General features: G+C 35.6%; 2 protein-coding genes across 2 annotated transcripts in view; one reads left to right on the top strand and one right to left on the bottom strand.

Moving 5' to 3' along the window:
• The window catches only part of LOC148946270 (uncharacterized), a 279,226-nt gene extending 269,685 nt beyond the window's left edge, over positions 1-9,541 (top strand). Inside the window, exons 5-7 of the mRNA XM_089097649.1 lie at positions 529-579; positions 4,574-4,685; positions 9,357-9,541. Coding sequence (XP_088953775.1) covers positions 529-579; positions 4,574-4,685; positions 9,357-9,541 — 348 coding nt within the window. The remainder of the gene's footprint in view (positions 1-528; positions 580-4,573; positions 4,686-9,356) is intronic.
• Positions 1-19,866, bottom strand: part of Pngl (N-glycanase Pngl) — a 492,631-nt gene that overhangs the window by 389,493 nt on the left and 83,272 nt on the right. The window lies entirely within an intron of this gene.

Here is a 19,866-nt window from a genome sequence, read left to right as displayed (position 1 = left end):
TTATGGAAAGCAGACCGCTCAGGTCGTGTTACATTAAATACCTAACCTAACCAAAATACCAACTCTATGTATTCGATAATTAATTAATTTATACATATGTTTAATGATTAAATGCTCAGTTTAACAATTTTACCAACCCGATGAAAGAATTTAGCTACTCAGATTTGAAACAAAAGCAAACTGAATATTTGTCGCTATTAAACTCAAATATATGCAAATAGATACCAATATATACAAATATATACAAATATATATATATATATATATAAATATATATATATAAATATATATATATAATATATATATATATATATATATATATATATATATATATATATATATATATATATATATATAGTCGTTTAAATAAACGACTATATACTATATATATATATATATATATATATATATATATATATATATATATATATATATATATATATAGTCGTTTATTACAATCCCTATGGCGAAAACATTTCTTAAATAAGGCGTAAAATCTGTTTTGTCAATAATTTTCATTTATTACAGGAAGAAGGTGAATATATTAAAGAAAGACTAAGAATCAAACAACCATTAGAGGTAAGTTTTTTTCTATGTATTTATTAGGTAAAATTGAGCTTGTGTTTTTGTGACTTATTTGGAACGCTCTACAGTAAATTAAACCATGTCCACATCCATTACATTTAAACTTTTTCGAATGGCCCTCTGTTATACATGTTTTTTTTATTCATTTTACAATATTTTAGGATTCCTACGTGCTTTCAGTTTGTTTTTATATATGGCTTAAAATTTTTTAAGTTTAACCAACTCTTTTTCAAAATCTAATTTCCTATAAAAGTTTGTCTAACCTTAATTATGTAAGGCTCACAACCCAAAACATAGCCCTTATTATTCATGGGTTCAAAAATAATTTCACACAGCTTAATTTAAACTCTTAATTTCAAATTTAACAGCTTAATTTTAACTTAATTAATTCACACGGGCTTAATTTAAACACTACGGCTATTATTAATGCTTTGACATCAATTTTAGCATGTTTCTGAGAGTCTTTTAGCAAAATTAGATCTGGTTCACTTTTATGAACTATGTTTTGATAAAAAAAAGTTTTTCCCATGCAAGTCAAGAATGAAGTTGAAAATTAAAATGAACAAAAATTACTGCAGCTTAAGCAACATATTTTTGAAAAACTGTTCCAAAAAACAATACTTTCAAAACTTCTTGCGATTATTTTTTCTAAATGAGCTACCATCGAGGAACAAGTAAGAAACATTGATGAGCTAAAAGGCAATCCTACACAAAGATCTCAAAGTTCGACCCAGTGTAACCCAAGTACTAAAAAATTAAATGTAGCAAACTTAACCAACGATCAAAACACAAATATTTTATAGAAAACGAATTTTTTTTAGAAACTATGGTGAAGAGTTTATTTTCCGAACTTTGAATTCTAATTTTTGAACAGTGGAGCAAAAAATAAATGAAGATTTCTATCCTTTGTTTAATAAAACTTTGATAGCTCTAACAAAGACCTATCAATCGTTTTTATGACTCTGGAAAAAAAAAGCAAATAGAGACGCAACTTGAAAGTTACATAGAAGTCCAAGTTTGATGTTGTAGTCGGAGGTTTGTTTATGAAAAGGGATAAAAAAAAATGATAAAAGAGCATTTGGTCAAATTTTACAAATTTTTTCTTGGATTTTTCAAATCATTGATGAGCTAAAAGGCAATCCTAATGCTGAAATAGGTTTAGCAATATTTTCTAAGCTATTATTTCGAAACTCGTAGTCACTTCCAGAAAGATCGCAAGACCCAGCACATGCACAAAGCAAGTCACACCTTCGGATTCCCGCACAGGAGTACTTTCTAATACACATATTTCTACATTTGCAATGGACTGCAACACAGCTTAAAGAAATCCGCCACTGTCACTTTGAATATGTCCGAAGAATACCCCCAAAAGCTTCATTGTATGCCCATCCGAAATTTAGGGGATCTAGAACTATTGGTACACACTCTCTAGCCTGTAAAATGATTCCCCACTTTAATACAGCCCTAAGGATGTGATATTTAAAGCTGTTTTCAGTGGGCGGAAGGATTTTCAAGAATTTTTTTCTATGGGATAAGTGCAATCGTAAGTCATTCAGTGAGTTAAAGTCTGTAGGATTCTTTCCGTAGGCTGCTATTTTGGCTATTTTTGCCACCTCCATCTTTTCCTTTACATAATTCGATATATTGAAGAGGTCAATCTTGAATTCTCTGGTCAATTTTGCTATTTCACTAACTAGACCATATTTCACAGCTCCTTTCACGAATGTCCTCTTGCCCAGAGAATATGCAAAGCTCATAGTCTCAGTACCACTAAGGCAGACAAGAAGTCCAATGCTGTCAACGAAGTCCCTTTGAAGAGATATACCCAGCTCATGCACAGGAAAAACACTGTCAGGATATTGGAGGAATAGTTCCTTATTGTTGTACTCTTCCTTTGCTAATAGCGTAGAGGAGTGTTGCAAAAGTATCACCTGAATATCAGTGTCATTGGCCCGAACAAAGCTTTGGACAAAGAACTTCTAAGAATTGATTGCCATGAATCACCGAGTTTGATGTTGTCTCTTAATCTATGGGGGGAGAGTAGTTTCTGACCCTACTCTGCCCCAAATGGTACTGCTGAAGGGGTATTCTCAACCAATATATTCAGTCGGTTGCAAATAGGTTTAACTTGCACAAAAGGATAGTCAACTTAATTTCATAAAATTTCAAATTCATGGAAACCAATATTTACATGTCAAACTAGATAAATCGACAGAATTGCAGGGGGGGTCAGCCATTTTGGCAGCCTTGACTTTGTAGGCTCATGTGAATTACGAGTTGGCGTTCGGTACTATTTAAAGGTGATGTAAGAATCTATTGAATTTTCTTTAAAAAACGGACAGACCAAATTTGAAAACAATGATTCGCACACGGTATCTCCTTTAATGTACAATATTTTGAGACGCGGGGTAAAAATTGGTTTCCTCAAAAAGCAAATGTGTATACTGTGTTTTTTTAACAAGTAAGAAATGAATAATAGCTTCTGCTACGAAGTATGCAATGAGTATATTATTAATGAGATCACTATGGATTAGCATGACTAATGAGTCTAGGTGAATAAAGTGAAAACATACCAGATCAGTGGCAATTCTGGCCTCTCTTACTGTCTAGGCAAAATCTTAATTAGCTTCCTCTGTCTTAATTAGCTTCCTCTGTTCCTCTGTCTCCCAAAAATTTTCAAGGCAAAATTTTCATATATTAACAAAAATTTCCATTTGTTTAAATCCTTATAATATTAATCAAACTCGATCTAATTACTTTTAATTTCAATGAATGGTTATGAAGATATGGGAAAAATTAAAATTTCGAATTCAATTTGGTTATGCCAACTGCCAACTGCGCCCTCTTCTTTATTGTAATAAAAATATAATTTCAAAAAGTGCTCCCTGTGACCCTCCCTAGAAACGCCTCTGGACCAGATTAGCCAGAAGGCGCTCGTTAGCGTTAGCAAACTATTTCTTACGGTCCATTATGTTGTGTTGACACAGCTGATAGCCCCTCCTATTAGAAACCCGTATGAAAAAAAAAATCGAATCCACTTCTCTCAACAAAATGTAACTGATCTTGTTGAAAATTCTTTAAATTCTTTATAATCTTTAATTTCTTTGAAGATTTTATAAAAAAAAATTGTTTTGGTTTCGTAAAAAAACGCTTATTACCAAAAATGTGTTCGCAATTACTTCCTACCCAAAAATTCGCGGTCCATGTTTTCAGTAGCTCTGGTATAGAGTATGAATTTTTTTTTGTATTATTATTGTTTTTTGAGGTCTATCAACCTCTTCCTTTTGATGTAAAAATTGCAAATTTCCTGATAACTCTGACTCTCCGACGTATTTGCTGGATTGTATTTAGACTTGTTTCAATTCAGCTCCCAGCAAGGGTCATATGCAAATGAAATTCTGGAGCAAAATTGGAAATTTGTTTTTATCAGATTAGTTTATGTGTAAAAGGTGCTTAAAAAAACAGGGTTTAAATCTACCGCAAATCAAATGTACGACCATGCACCACAAACATTATTCTGGAAAACGAAACACAGTATCAAAACATAACGTCAGTGGCCAGTGATAGAGAAACGTGCAAGAACATTGTTGCCAGCAACAAAAATAAAAATAACGGGGATTTCCAATATGGCGATCTTTTAAGACACCCTTCTTTACTATATAGTAGGTTCAAATACAAATTTCTTTCTGGAAGATTTTTTAAACTTTGAAGGAATTTTTTTGATTTTTCCTTGTTTTATCCAATAACAAGTAAAACGAAATCAATAGCTAAGGTAAATAGCTTCATACCTAAGACCCAGTTTTATCCACCTATTGAATTAATGTTTTAAAATTTGGTGTACAAGTTTGTTTAGATTAAATAACGTTTGAAATTGGTTGTAAAAGAACACCGCTTCTATTTTTAGGGTAGGTTTAGATTCCGGTCTTAGAAAAAGTTTGAATAATATAGTAATTCTGGCTCAATCTGAGACTAATGTATCCAATTACAGCACACGAAACAGCAGCTTCAGAAGCGGCAGCAGACTACAGCAGGCTACAGCGGCAGCAGTTCACCAGTGGCTGTTGCTAGCATCCAACCACCAGGAACTCGGCAATCAAAAAGTACTTGTTATTTTTTTACTTTTGAATTAGGCCTTACCGGACTGACTTAATATTTTTGAGTGGATTAGGACATTTTTTAGAAAAGAGTCTTGTTCTTATGTTTCCATATTTTATCCAGAGACGTCCAAATTTGTTGCCGACTTTGTCGTATTTTCTATAAATTTGCGCTTTAGAAATTCTCTCTAAGCCAACATAACCAACCGCAGAGCAATTTTCCCTTCCCCTTGAGATTTGAAAACCGCTAAGGTATCTCAACCTAAACAGATCAATTCTCTTATTCTTGGTGTTAAGTGTTTATTATCTTCTCTAATTTTTGGTCTAAAGATTCCTCATCCTGCATCAGGGATATTATCAAAGGCTACAACTACCTTCCCCCGTCCCCTTAAAATTGGTAAGATCTTTGCCAAGAATAGACTACTTCCTTTAACGTGTGGTCTTTTTTTAGTTATAGTTTTTTGGGAAATGCTGATTTTGAGCTGCAGCAAAAGTTCTGTTGCCACTTGTCTCTGCATTTTATTTTTTCAGGAAAGTGTCATGATTTATGCGTGCCGCAAGATATATATACTTAAGAGAGGTATGTCCTATCTAAACCTCCTCTAGTTATGCAAGTCTTTTTTGATTAAGTTTAAGTTTTTTTGGAGGGAAACCTGGACAGAAATAGAAAATTTTCAGATTATCTTATGTAAATTTGCCTCTTTTTACATTTTTCAACTTTTATTTTACCCATCTTGGATTTTCTAATATTTGATAAAATTAAACAAATGTTGCAAAAATAAAGTCTTCAAAGTTTTAAAAACTATGACTGTTGGTCTCAATGTTGAAATTCTTCTGTTTTAGAGAAATACTAAAACAAAATTGAAGAAAAAATTTTGTAAACCGTTGTCTTTGTCATTTTAGCACGTTAACACCTCATCAAGCTGATACTCCATTTAAACGTGTAAGATTTGTGTATTGTACGTAACTTTCACAAAGCAAATGCGAACAATTTTATTTTCTTTTATTGAACCCCTCCCCGATAAACTAAATCTTATTAAAAGTAGAACAACCATCACTTTCAGGTAATTTCAGTCATTGCTTTTCATCAGTTTTTGTGCTTTTAGTCCCTCAAAGCTTATGTCTGGTCTTGCCTCCGTGCCTTCCCGTCCTTCTTCTTATGTTTTGATGTACATGAAGTGATGCAGCGTGTGGCCCATTGATTTAGAAAAATCTTTTTAACTCTTATTCGAAATTATGAAATGTATACGTAAGTAAAATTATGCCCAATTGAAATCCCCCCCGCCCCTACCGGAATAAAGTAAACCGTACCCACAAAGTAACTAAGGCTGCCGGAGGTTAATACCTATGTTAGGCCGGTGCACCGGTGTTAGGCCTTCTGCTCCTATCTCGTGTGTCCTAGCTGGCACGTACCCAGTTTCAATTTACTTTTTTCAATTCGGCACAGTTCTTTATTCAGTTTACTTACAATTCGGTACGTACCCAGTTTCTTGCTTCTACTCCTTTCTCTTGTGTCCTAGCTAGTGCGTACCCAGCTTCGGTTTGCTTTTTTCAGTTTGGTATATATTGAAATTGCTTTTGCTCCTTCTGTAATGTCACATTTCCATCCTGCAATGGCGAATTATAAGGCCCGTTTTTTTACTCTAAAATCTTACATCTAAGATCTCGTATCTTTCTGGAAATATTTCGAGTTAAGATGGTAAATCGGGAGTAACACTTTCAAATTTCGGATTATTTTTTTTCCTTTTTCTATAGAAGATAGATTAACCTACTCCAAAACGATAGATTATGCTAAAAGGAAGAAACCTTTCCATCTCAAGATCCAGATGGGCTACCATTGTCGAAACTGTTGGTATAAGGATCCCGAGGGTTTCAACAGGATCTTAATCCCAAGAATTTTTTTTTCACGCACTATTTTAAGGAAATTCGATATTTTAAAATCATTTTGTGAGCCTCAGAATCAGAGGACCATCTCAAAGACAAAGGGCCCGTTGGCGGTTCCCGTGCAGCTGAGCCTTCGTTTGACTGAATCCTGTGCACCTGAAAGCATTTAACTGAAACCTCTTGCAACTCAACCCCAGTTTAACTAACCCCCAGGCAACTTAAGTTTCAACTCTACCCCCTTGCAACTCTGCCGCCCCCTTCAACTCAACCCCATGCAACTTAAAACTCATTCAACTCAACCCCTTTCAACTAAACCCCTATGCACTTCAACCCTCAATCAACTCAATCCCTCTGCAATTCAACCCTAATGCAACTCAACCTTCGTTTGATTCAACCCCTGTGCAAGCCAACTCCCGTTTCACCCAACCCTGATTTACTCAACCCCCATTCAAATCAACTTTCAATTGGGGTGGAATTATACAGGCTTGAGTTTAATAGGGAATTAAGCGGGGGTTGGGTTTAACGAGGGCTCAGTTAAACGGGTTGAGTTGGACGGGGTTCAGTTAAATGTGGATTCAGTTTTACGCACACTATGAAATTTGGTTGGGAAGGTAATGAAATTTTACGTCCCCTGTGTCGACAAGGTTATCAATTAAAGTGGTAAGTACAACAGGGAACCTCCGAAGTTGCCAAATTGCTCAAGTGATATTTCCAAAAGATTGTGTTTGAGCAGTCTTTCCTAAAGAAGTGTGGCAAAAAGTCAGACTATAGCGTAAAGAGCGAAGGCCGGGGAAGGGACAGTCTCCCTTATATACGATTTAATTCTGTTCTTTATGAATTTTAATAAACTTCTTTTTTACAGTTGAAAAAACTTGTTTTTTTTTTTTAATTTCGTTTCTCATCATTCGTCAAATCATACCAGGAACCCCCGCCCCCACTTAAAACTCCAGTAGAAGACTCCCCCAGGTACTTATCCTATTGTTAAATCCCCTCCCTGCTGAAATCCCCCCAAAAAAGAATCCGTATGCCTATAGATCCCAATAACAAGTCCTATATGTGAAGAATGGGCAAATTTTGTTACTTACAGCCCTTTTCCTTGGACCTATGGGAGTCATGCTGTCAGCAAAGACATAGTTACTGGACCTTTTAACTATTCTGAAACAATTTTTGATTGGATGTGTTTGGGGAAATGGGGAGCTTGTTGCACAAAAGGAAACTAAAGCTTTTACTTTTCGTTCGTTTGAGTGATCTTTCGCCGTGATCTTTCTTCTGTCGAAAAATACAAATTCGAAGCCTGTACTTTGCTTGAAAGCTCTATAGTAGGGTTCTCGGATATCCTGAATATGATGGTGTAATTTTCATTAAGATTGCTTGATGTTTTCAGAGTGTTTCCCTGTTTTTAGGAAATGAAGCAAAATTTCTCGGACCCGTAGCTTTTGATGGGTAACATTAAACTTAATGAATTTTGTATATTTGTAATCTTAGGCTGCGCAATAGCGCTGTCTAAGTAAAGAATAATGTCAGCAAAATGTATATATATTTTTTTTTTTTTTGGTTTCGGACTTGGGCACTTCGTATAGAAGTCCGTAAAAACTTAAAACGAGGCTCATTCGGTTGGAAACTGAAAGTTCCAGTGCCTTTTTTAATATAGTCGAATTAATTGGAGGGCAGCCAGGTTTTTATGGAAGGTGTGGTCGTATAAACTTTGGAGGGGGCTCATTGATTTGGAAATCAGAAGCTCTAGTCCCTTTTTAAGAGTAAAAAGGGATCGAACTGAAACTACACCCCTCCCTCCCCGCGCCCTATTTTCTTCAAATGCATCTTACAGAAATTATGAGTGTCAATTTGTGTTCAAAATGGTATAAAAATCACCAAGGAATTTGGGGTTGAAACAACCCCTCAGAAGTTGGGGGCGAGGGGTTTGAGTTATGCCCCAGAGGCATATAGGGTTTTTATGGACGGGTTGGTCGTATAAACTTTAGAGTAGGTCGAATTAATTATAATGGAAAGTTCTTGTTCGCTTTTAAGAGTCAAAAGTGATGAAGGGCAACTAGCACCCGACGCCCTCTTTTCTGCAAACGCATCTGATCGAAATTGTGAGATTGTGAGACAACCCCAATGTCTTGTCAAGACCAGAACATAATTTGCACTTTAATGAAAAAAAGGGTTTTTAAATTTTTTAACTTTTTTAAATTTAATAAATCAAAAATTATTAAAAGTTTAAATATCAGCAAAGTACAAATTTAAAAAAATCAGTAAAGTGCAAATTATGTTCTAGTCTTGAGAAGGCAGGGGGGTTGTCAGCCCTACTCATGTTAATTTTTGCTTGTTTTGAGTTTGACTCGGTCATTTGTTACAATTTCAGTTCGTTTTTGGTTTCTTTTATTATTGATGGTGATTTTTGGTAGTTTTACGCTTGGTTGATTATTTGATTTTATTTCAGCTCAATTATTTTGAATCAATTTTATTCACTTTTTCAATTTTATTCGATTTTATTCAATTCTTTTGATGTATCTGTTGTTATCAAAATCAATTCAAAAAAACAAAAACGCCAAAGCCAATCCCCATCACTCACACACTTCCAGAGCAATAACTATCATCAAATACAACTCCCAGCCCATCCACCCACTACTCCCCCAGCCTTTCCACCCACTTCTCCCCCAGCTCATCAACCCAGTACTCTCCCAGCCTTTCCACTCACCCTTTACGTTTTTTTTAAACTTAAACAACTAATGAAAACAATAAACAAATAATTCGCCCAAAAATACTCATTTAATCTATTTTTAAATTGAGGAAGATACTCAGCCACCATAACGCTCACAGAAAGTGAATTCCAAACAGAAGTACCAAGATACTTTAAAGTAAAACCACCTTACACTATTTTTAAGCTCCATAACCAAATTATCACAGCTTCTCATATCGTAATCATGGAAATCACTGTTGGATCGGTACAACTCCTTAAAAATTGGCGGGACTAGATTATTCACACTATTATAAACAAATATCGCGGCTTGATAGTCTCTTATCTACCCAACGTTAAGCAGCCCTAGAGATTTAATACATGCACTGTTGTTCACATTTTGTATATTCTTCCCAATTATTTTCGCTCCTTTATTCTGTAACACTTGCACACGCTTGTAGTTCAATTAAAAGTTGCTGCTCCACATGACACATCCATATGATAATACGGGTAAATGACTGCATAATATATCGTACGAAGAGTACTCTGGGGCAGAACATGCTTCACTCTTCTAAGTATTCCTACTCTACGTGCAATTTTTGCTGAAATGGTATGACTGTGAAGTTTCCACGTCATTAGAATCACTGAAGACTTTACCGCTTACATCAACAGACTCACCCACTCTATAGAACGTCAGTAAAAACGTCTTATTTACATTAACACATAGCAAACTTAAACTCGTAAACACCTCCAGTCTTTTCAGGGCATTATTAGCTTTTTCTATTAAATCATCAACTGGTTTTGCAAACACTGTTAGTGCAGTGTCATCATCAAAGGAAGTAACATATACATCTTGCAGATAAAAGCGCATCATATCCACGTAAACTAGATAAAGTAAGGGGCCCACCACAGAGCCCTGTGGCACACTACACTTCACAGGAAAAGAAGAAGGGACTACATCATTTAAAACAACTTTGAAGGACCTACCATAAAGATAAATCTCAAACCATCTTAGACAAATTCCTTTGATTCCAAGACTTCTCATTCGGTGAAGCAACACTTTGAAATCAACCATGTCAAAGGCTTTTCTGAGGTCAATGAAAATAGACATAGGTATGACACTTGAGTCTAATGAACAGTTTACAGCTTGAACAGGTGCTGCAAGCCGTGCGTCGTGGAGTGACCCTTATGAAACCCAAACTGTGTCTGGCTCAACAAACTATTAATCTGAAGGAAATCACAGATTCGTTTATGCAGCACTTATTCCAGTGTCTTTGAAAAGATAGGTCGAATTGATATGGGTCTCCAGTTTTCAATGTCTGCTTTGCGACCGCCTTTGTGTAGAGGAATGACCTTCGCCACCTTAAGCTGCTCCGGGAAACTTTCCTTTTCTAGAGAAATGTTGATGATAAACACTAGACAGGGACGAATATATCCTAAAATAACTTTAAGAGCTCGCAGGGACAAACCATCAACGCCAGCAGAATTAGACATAAGTGATTGCACCGCTTTCTGTACTTCTTCACATGTACACGGCTGGAATTCCATATTTAATGTTTCACCACGGACATCACTTATAGTATTGCACTGCATTTCATTTATTTGTCAATAACACTAGATTGCATTTCAGAACCAATATTCGAGAAAAAATTTGCAAACTTGTTTACAATTCCAGTTGTATCATCATGGTTGCAACCATCCAAATGAATATCTGCCGTGGTCTCAACCCATACTCTCATTCAAAACATTCCATGTTTCTTTCATATTTCCTTTACTTTTCTCCAGCTTATTACCAGCTAATAATCAGACAGCGTTACTCCTCATTTTATTCACCAGATTCCTTTGCTTTGTTAATAAAATAAATGATTCATCGCTTTTGGAATCCAAATATGATTCATAGAGCTGATTTCTTAATTCTTTTTGCTCAATTATCTCCTCTGTAATCTATGGTTTACGGGGGACAAGCTTCTCCCCTTTAATAACTTTTACTGGGCATGCTCTGTCATAGATAGGGGTGATAAATTCCATAAGGCAATCCAGGGCTTTCGTAGGGCATTCCTTCTCTTCGAACACTGGGCTCCAGTCTATTGCACTTACTTCTTCTGAAAACTTTTGGAGATTCCCTTTTTTCATCAGGTGAATATTTAGTTTCTTTTTCCGGATTCTTTTACATCACAACTAATAGCGACTGACAGTGGAAGATGATCAGACCCAGGAAACATAATCACATCAGAAAAACTTCGGTTCAAATCAACTGAACGAACAAAGACATTGTCAATTATCGTTGCAGATTGACTTTTAGTTCTAGTTGGAATATTCACAAGCGGATATAAATCATTTGATATCATACAAACTAAGAAATCGCCATTTTGAGTAGAAAGATCCAATAAGTTAAAGATAAAATTACCCATCACTATATTACTAACATTATTTAGGACTTTTTCTAGGAGCTCATTAAATCCATCTGTAAACCCACACAAAGGAGTGCTTGGCGGTTTATACACCATACTAATTATATTATTTTTATTATTAATTTCTACTTCTACTGAAAAAATCTCCACCGTACCTTCTCTCCATATACTAATATAATCCTTCATACCACTCCTCATCCCATCCTTCACCAAGAGCGCACGATTCTTCACATGTAGGTTGTACCTTGGAAATGACCAGGTCTTCACTCTTCGCCTCATTCTCCAACAGTGCGAACGCTACAAACTCCCCATAATTAACATGTTCCTTGATTTTGTGGCTGCTTTCGACTCTGTAACTCTCAAAAACCTTTGGCGAATTATGTTGGAAGATAGTATGCCAGTAGAATTCATAGAACTGTTGAAGGCCTAATACAGGCATTGCAAATCGACAGTAAGAATGCTGGGCGATGAAGCTGAGCCCTTCAATGTCGAAAGTGGTGTAAAACAGGGGTGCATATTGTCCCCTGTTTTGTTTAACTACTGTATAGACTGGATTCTAGAGAGTGCACTCTCAAGTTTTGATGGTGCTGTTATGGGATTGGGCATTAACGTGTCTGACCTGGACTACGCGGACGATATCGACGCTCTTGCTGCTGATCCAGCAAATGCCCAAGCAATGTTAAATGAAATAGCACATTTCTTTCTACTACTGGGTATGAAAATCAACACGGCCAAGACTAAAGTCATGGACCTAAACATGCAGTCGGATTATCAGCTTGTGCTTTACGGACAAGAATAGGAAAAAGTCGACAGCTTCACCTATCTTGGCTCAATAATAGACTCTCGTGGAGGCTGTGACCTTGACATACAGAACAGAATCAACAAAGCCCAAGCCATCTTCTCACAACTCCGCCGCCATCTGTGGATCCGGCGGGAGATCAGCATAAAGACAAAACTTTCTGTTTATAAAGCAGCTGTTAGATCTGTTCTCTTCTATTTAGTCGAAACTTGGCCACTGAAGGCGCCTCATCTCCATGATTTGGAAGTCTTTGATCACTGCTGTCTGCGAAAAATCCTGAGGATTTGATACTCCGATAGAATCTCAAATATTGATGTGCTCCACCACTGCTGTGACATCGAACCCGCCGCCATGATTGTCAAACAGAGAAGACTGCATTGGCTTGGTCATTTCCTTAGAAGACCCAATGACCGCATCATAAAGCAAGTGCTTCTAGCTGTCCAATTGCCAGATTGGCGCTGGCGACCTGGCGGTCAATTTAAGAGCTGGTGGACAACTGCCAAAAATGGCTTCGATCCCAGTGGCGGATTTCAAAATTTTGGAACAAATTGGGAGAACTGCTGGCTCCGGTTTGCTGAAGAGCTGGTACAAGGTCGCGACAAATGGGAGTCAATCATACGTAGTCATGTAGATGCCGGGTGAGGCGTTCGTGTCTGGTCCCGCAAAAAGTACAAGTAAGTACCCTGGAAATGCATAAAGCGAAAGAGACTGGTTTTCGCACAAAAAAGTTTCACATAGCCCTACAAAATCAAAATGGGAAGAAAAATCTTCTAATAACTGAAGAATATCTAACGTGCTTGATGTAACATGGACATTCCACGAGGATAAACCTAGACATTGGTTTTCATGAAGTGACGACTAATCATAGTCGTGAAGTGACGACATCATAGGATTGCTTATTAGTGCTTATAAAGGTGTTCCAATCATGTCCCTACACCTTAGCTAACGCTAAGAAACACATTCTGACATTACAGACAACTTTCCGACATTTCAGAAGTGTTTCTGTTATATCAGAAACATTCTGTTAGGTCAGAAAATTTCTGACATTTTAGATCAACCTAGGTGCCGGAACATGTTCCCCCCTCAACAGGGTCTTCTAGGCTCAAGGCTCTAGGCAGGCATGCCTTTCCAAAAACTAACCTGACAAGTATGTGTCCAATAAGAGAGTCATTCATACTCCTGCCATTTACCCGTGCCCCAGCCATTTAAACATTTGCCTCTCAATTACTTGGACTATCTGTCTTGGCTTTTCTCTGTCTACAATTACCCAGCCCAGTCTTGATGCAACCGATTGCCCAAAATACTTGATAAATTCAATTCAACATTACAGACGTGTAAAGTTGTAAAGTTGTAAAGTTGTCTGACATTTTAGATCAACCTAGGTGCCGGAACATGTTCCCCCCTCAACAGGGTCTTCTAGGCTCAAGGCTCTAGGCAGGCATGCCTTTCCAAAAACTAACCTGATCAAGTATGTGTCCAATAAGAGAGTCATTCATACTCCTGCCATTTACCCGTGCCCCAGCCATTTAAACATTTGCCTCTCAATTACTTGGACTATCTGTCTTGGCTTTTCTCTGTCTACAATTACCCAGCCCAGTCTTGATGCAACCGATTGCCCAAAATACTTGATAAATTCAATTCAACAATTCAAATTCAATACAACATTACAGACAACTTTCCGACATTTCAGAAGTGTTTCTGTTATATCAGAAACATTCTGTTAGGTCAGAAAATTTCTGACATTTTAGATCAACCTAGGTGCCGGAACATGTTCCCCCCTCAACAGGGTCTTCTAGGCTCAAGGCTCTAGGCAGGCATGCCTTTCCAAAAACTAACCTGATAAGTATGTGTCCAATAAGAGAGTAATTCATACTCCTGCCATTTACCCGTGCCCCAGCCATTTAAACATTTGCCTCTCAATTACTTGGACTATATGTCTTGGCTTTTCTCTGTCTACAATTACCCAGCCCAGTCTTGATGCAACCGATTGCCCAAAATACTTGATAAATTCAATTCAAAATCAACGAATAGGGAAATGCGGGAAATGGATATAGGACTATAGTCCCTATAGGACTATAGGGAAAAGCGTGGGAATATACGAAGTTTTTTTATTTGGTGGTAAAATAGGCTGTTTTTTAAAGGGTTGAACTGCTTCTCGGAAAAAGCTATAATTTTTGTATTTGACCTTGGAAATTATTCTTTATAAAATTTTGAATTCCTCCCCCCCCTCATTTTTTTCAGCATCCCTCAAATGTATTAGTTCTGGATCATTATACTTTGGAATCTTTGGTATATTCTGACTGAGGTACCTTCTTCAGAAAGACCCATTAATAAGAAAAGCTTTATAATTCTTTTAACTTTGTTTAAAAAATCTGTTTTTTTTTGCCAAAGAATTCTGTCAGGCTTTCCCTCTCTTGTAATTTGATGTTGATTTAATTGCTTAATTAATTATGTTTTCTTTGGCCCGGAGTTTGACAGTTCTAGATTTTTGAATGCTTAACAGCTTTTTGACGTTTTGTTCTCTTGTTAACAAATTTGAGTTGTTAGATCAGGCTGTGCAGCTTTTTAACCAGAAAGAAGAGGACTGGAGGGGTGCCCGGAGCTTCAAAGGGACTAGAAAATAGGTTGCATTCTGGAAAATAAATTACAAAAATGAGCTTTTCGACATTGCTTTTTAACAGAATAGATGCAATAGACAAAAACTACCACAAATAAGAGTCAAAAATAATTTCTTAGACCACTCAGCTTTTCCATTTACGAAAAATTAAGCAAGAAAAACGGGTTTTGATTTTTAGAAAGCAGTGAATACAATAAAATAAACACTTAATTGAACAAAAATACTCCGAATATTTCGGCCCCACGTCTGGGAGCCTTTCTCAACGGAAAAAAAATTAAACAAAAAATGCCCTTTTTAAAAACCTTAACTTACATCAAAATAAAATATACTAAACACATAAAGAGAAAATAAAGAAACACACAAAAGAAAAATATAAATAAATAGGAAACAAAACCCAAATATTAAATAAACACTTCCATTCACTGGCGTATAAACAAAATCGAATGCCTATATTGATTCAAACACGCCTCCTCACAGTATATAAATGGAAATCTATCAAAAAATGAAGAATATATTTTTACTTAAACCAAAATAATAAAGTTCAGCTAACCCCCGGCCCATAACCCCTAATTAAATCTCACAAGTTCATAACCCAATGTTTGAATGATATATTGAACGGATTCGTTTGCTTGCAAGCGTAGCTGCAGTTCGTTTACTTTTCCCAGCAGTTAACCCATTCTGACCTTTGTTCGCAAGGTCATCTTTCGTTTCAGAACTATTATTAAAATCAGTGGTGGTTGAAAATCTTACCTTCTTTTCAATTAAACTATTATAAATTGAATTGATCCTAAATTCCCCTTCATCTCTATTGATACTAATAGCCCCATATATTATCTTTTTTATTTCTATTATTTCCCTGAAGCTTTGTAAAAGTCCTACAGACGTATCTACTATTTTTGTTTGATCAAATAAAATACTGTGATGAGGAAAATTATAAACATGTTCTGCAATAGCTGACTCAAGCGTTTCCGGTGTTTTATTATGTTTTAGAGAGCAATCTATGGCGTTCTTGTGTTGCTGTAGCCTATTTTCTAAAATCTGTTGCGTTCTTCCCACATAAAATTTACCACAAGAGCATGGAATTTTGTATACTCCCTTTTGCAAATTTCTCGGTACCTTGTCTTTCCCTTTATTTAATATAAGAGCTTATAGTTTGTCCTGATTTAAATGCTGTATTTATATTACTTTTTTTTTAATTTTCTTGTTAATTTTTGTGACAATATTGGGATAAAAGGCAAAGTTATGTAATTTGTTTCTTACTTTGACCCATCTTCTTCTAATATGTCTGGTTACATCAAATTTTTTTTCTTTTTTCAATTATTTGAGAAATTCATATTTTCCGGATAGCCATTACCAACTAGAATATGCTTAGCAAAAATTAGTTCATTGCTTATGTATTCTGGTAATGCTAATTTTAATACCATATCAACTAAAGAAATAACCACACCCCATTTTACCTGGATCGGATGATTTGATGCGAAAGACAAGTAACGGTTGTTATCAGTCGGTTTACGGTAAATTGAAAACGCTAGTTTGTTAGTATTTCTATGGATCAAAATACCTAGAAACGGTAACTTATTCCCTGTTTCCTTTTCAATCGAAAAATTGATTCTCCTCCAAGATTATTAAATGTCTAATAAAATATTACTCACCCTTTTGTATTATAAAGTGGATATTTGAAAAATTGAAATCCTTGTCTGTAAATCAGTGGTTTTCTACAGAATTTTATTGGAGGGTAGTTGGAAGTAGAATTACTTCATTAAGCTGAAATGTTTCTAAAATACGGCAATTCATATAAAAAAAACTAGTAGCCTTTATGAGCACAAAACCCACTTCTCACTTGGTCGTAAAAAAATATTTACGATAACAACAATAGATAAATAAAGGCAGACAAGTGAAAAACACATAGTATAAAGAACGGATTGAGGAAATATATTTTTATCTTACGCATAATGTCAATATTGCACGTGATGTTGGCTGCTATTATCCCCACAACCATTTTAAATCTCAAAATCTCATCTATATATATATAACCTCAGAGGATACTTATCACGGACAAAGTAATATAAATGCAGATATAAAATAAATTATAAAAATTCCGAAATAAAATAAAATAATAGGTCAAACAAACTTATCAGTGCATCAGTTACAGCAAATTATTAACCTATTAAAATTTTCACTAGATGTTCCTTTATTTTATTTAGTGCTGCTGATTTTATACAAAAAAAAATGTAATATTGTTTGGAAGTAGTTATATTATGTTTTTCTCTGGAAATGATATTCATCGTCATAATGCTACTACAAGGCTAGTGATGAGGGGATGTCTATAAAACTTTAAGAACGCTTGAACTTCTCCTTTCATGTCCCGAGTCTCATAAATTGGTCCAAAGTTCTGAATAGTCTTCAAAGTGCTGATAACCCTCAAACTTTAAAAAAAATAATATTAAGAAAATGTATTTGGCTATGTCTTGTGTGGTCACGACATAAAAATTTGTTCCTTCCCAGATCACATCTTTTTTCCCCTGTTGAGTGGGTTAAGCTGAATTCACAGGTTTGATGGTTTTTTTTATATCTCCTTATTTGATAGAATTAGAAGGATTATACCACTTACGTAACTCTCAGTGTGGGTTTTCCGTGCTTTTTTTTCGTTTCCTTTTATAAAGGAAATTGTTTATTTTAGCCACGTAGGGTCCCTAGGTTCTGATGATTAACCATTTTTAACCATTTTTTTGTTCCTTGGTTTTGATTCTCTAATAAATTAGTCTTTTGCTTGTACCCAATTATTAGACCATGAAGTAGTAATATGAAAAGTTAATTAAATAAGAATCAAAGAAATTAAATAAAATTGGATTTGTTTAATTTAGGGAGGTCATTTTTTCCGCTATCGCTTGTAAACCATCTTTAAGCGTAAAAGCACAATGAGTGTGGTTCTTAATGATCTGCAGACTATTATGTCCTGAACGGAATTTACAAACTATAGATTCTGTGTGAGCTCATTTTCTGATTGTTAGTTTCAGTTTCAGTGGTGGACTTTTCATTTCTATCTGACTTAATTTTAAAGGAGTTTTAGGTTTTTTCAAAATCAACATAAATCTCTTTTCACAATTAGGTTTCAATTTTAATATGAAATGGAATAAAAATTAACATTCCTGAATCAATGCCAAATGGCAATTTTTTACAAATAGGTAGCTTTTCTCAAAACGCGTTTTGATCTATCTATATCTATCCTAGTCGAAAAGCTGCGACGAAAGCTAATCCGACAATTATTTCGCAACATAATTACTATTGATTTTCTTTGTTTGTTAATTTGAAGATTGATTCTACCTATTGATTAAACAGGAAATCTGAATTTTATACTGGGATTATTTTCCTACATTTTCGGAAAATTAATTCTGACCATTCTATGTTTCAGGGATCATGGAATATTTGAAGCAACGTGATGTACAACTCCATCTCATTGGTTTGCTTATGGTGTCCTTTGCTTTGTCGATGACCAAAATGGCTTATAATACTGAAGGTCTTCCTAAGGGATGTCACAGAAAATGTCCTGTGGATAGAACACAGGTTGTGGTGGCCCTGGGGATAGCCAACCAGCTAGTGACCCTGTGGAAGGGGTTTTTTCTTACAAGGAACGTTGTACGAACTGAAGCAACGTTGTTTGTAGCTTTTCAGTTTCTTATACTTTTTATAACGGACACGTTCTTGCCACTGTTATATAACTTTTAATTTCTCCTCCTTTGTTTTTTTTTTTATTTTTGTCATAGATGTCAAAATCAATGGATCTTAAAATATTGTATAGGTAACCTATAATGAAAAGTCCAAAGAAATATAAAAATTATAGATCTTATTTTAGAAGACGAGATGGGCTGGATTAACCTTCTGGGACGTATATTTATGTGAATAGTCACTGTATTTTGCTTCTAGTCAGTTTCTATTTTGGGGCCAAGACTTGAAACTACCCAAATGAGACTCATCCTACTTTTTCTAGATACGAGTTGAAAGACCACTCGATAATGTTTTTAAAAGAGCATATAATGTTGGATATAAAATTGGTGTGTGTTTGTGCAAGCTGAATTTGTCAAAACATTACAAATTGAATGATTTATGAAAATGAGTGCCCCTAGTATGACACAGGTGTTTAGTCTACCAAGAGAAACTAGAATTTTATTTTCTAGACGTCTATTCACTTTCGACTATTAAAAATTGCACTAGCTGTTTCACTTTCCTATCTAATGAGCCATATTTAAAATTTATACTACACCGCTGTACATACAAGACCTTTTGGCCCCGTGGGGACAAAATGTACCCACGGCCCCTGAGGGGTGGTTTTCACCAAACACTCCCCAACCCCCCCACCCAGAACACCTGTACAACAAATAAAAATCCGGTTTCTAACTGTGGTATATAACTATTTTTATTGGACGTGGTTGGGGAAAAAGTGAGCGTGAGAGGGGGGTTAGTTGGTTTCTTATCACTTTAAACTATTAAAAATCTCACTAGCCCTATGAATTTTCAATTGAATGAGCCATTTTTGAAGTGTCTATGATAACAAATTCTATAAAGACCTTTTATCACCACAGAGCATAACTTACGACCCGTGCCCGAAAAGCTGTGAGGTAGTCTCCTTCTCAAAAACATGATTTCTTTTCGTAAATCATCTCTGATAAACAAAATGGCTTTCTAAAAATTTTGAGGAGATTTGTTCCGGGGCTTGGTGGGTGTGGACGGGGTGTTAGTTGCCTTCCAATCACTTTTGCCTTATAGAAAGGGCGCAAGACATTCCAATTTTCAATTTA

The sequence above is a fragment of the Artemia sp. Qi Xiang Cuo genome, chromosome 12 (genome assembly GCF_049724085.1).
Source record: "Artemia sp. Qi Xiang Cuo chromosome 12, ASM4972408v1, whole genome shotgun sequence".
NCBI classification, from domain to species: Eukaryota; Metazoa; Arthropoda; class Branchiopoda; order Anostraca; family Artemiidae; genus Artemia; species Artemia sp. Qi Xiang Cuo.
Note: the sequence above shows the minus strand (reverse complement) of the source record. Positions and strands in the feature narration are given on the sequence as shown.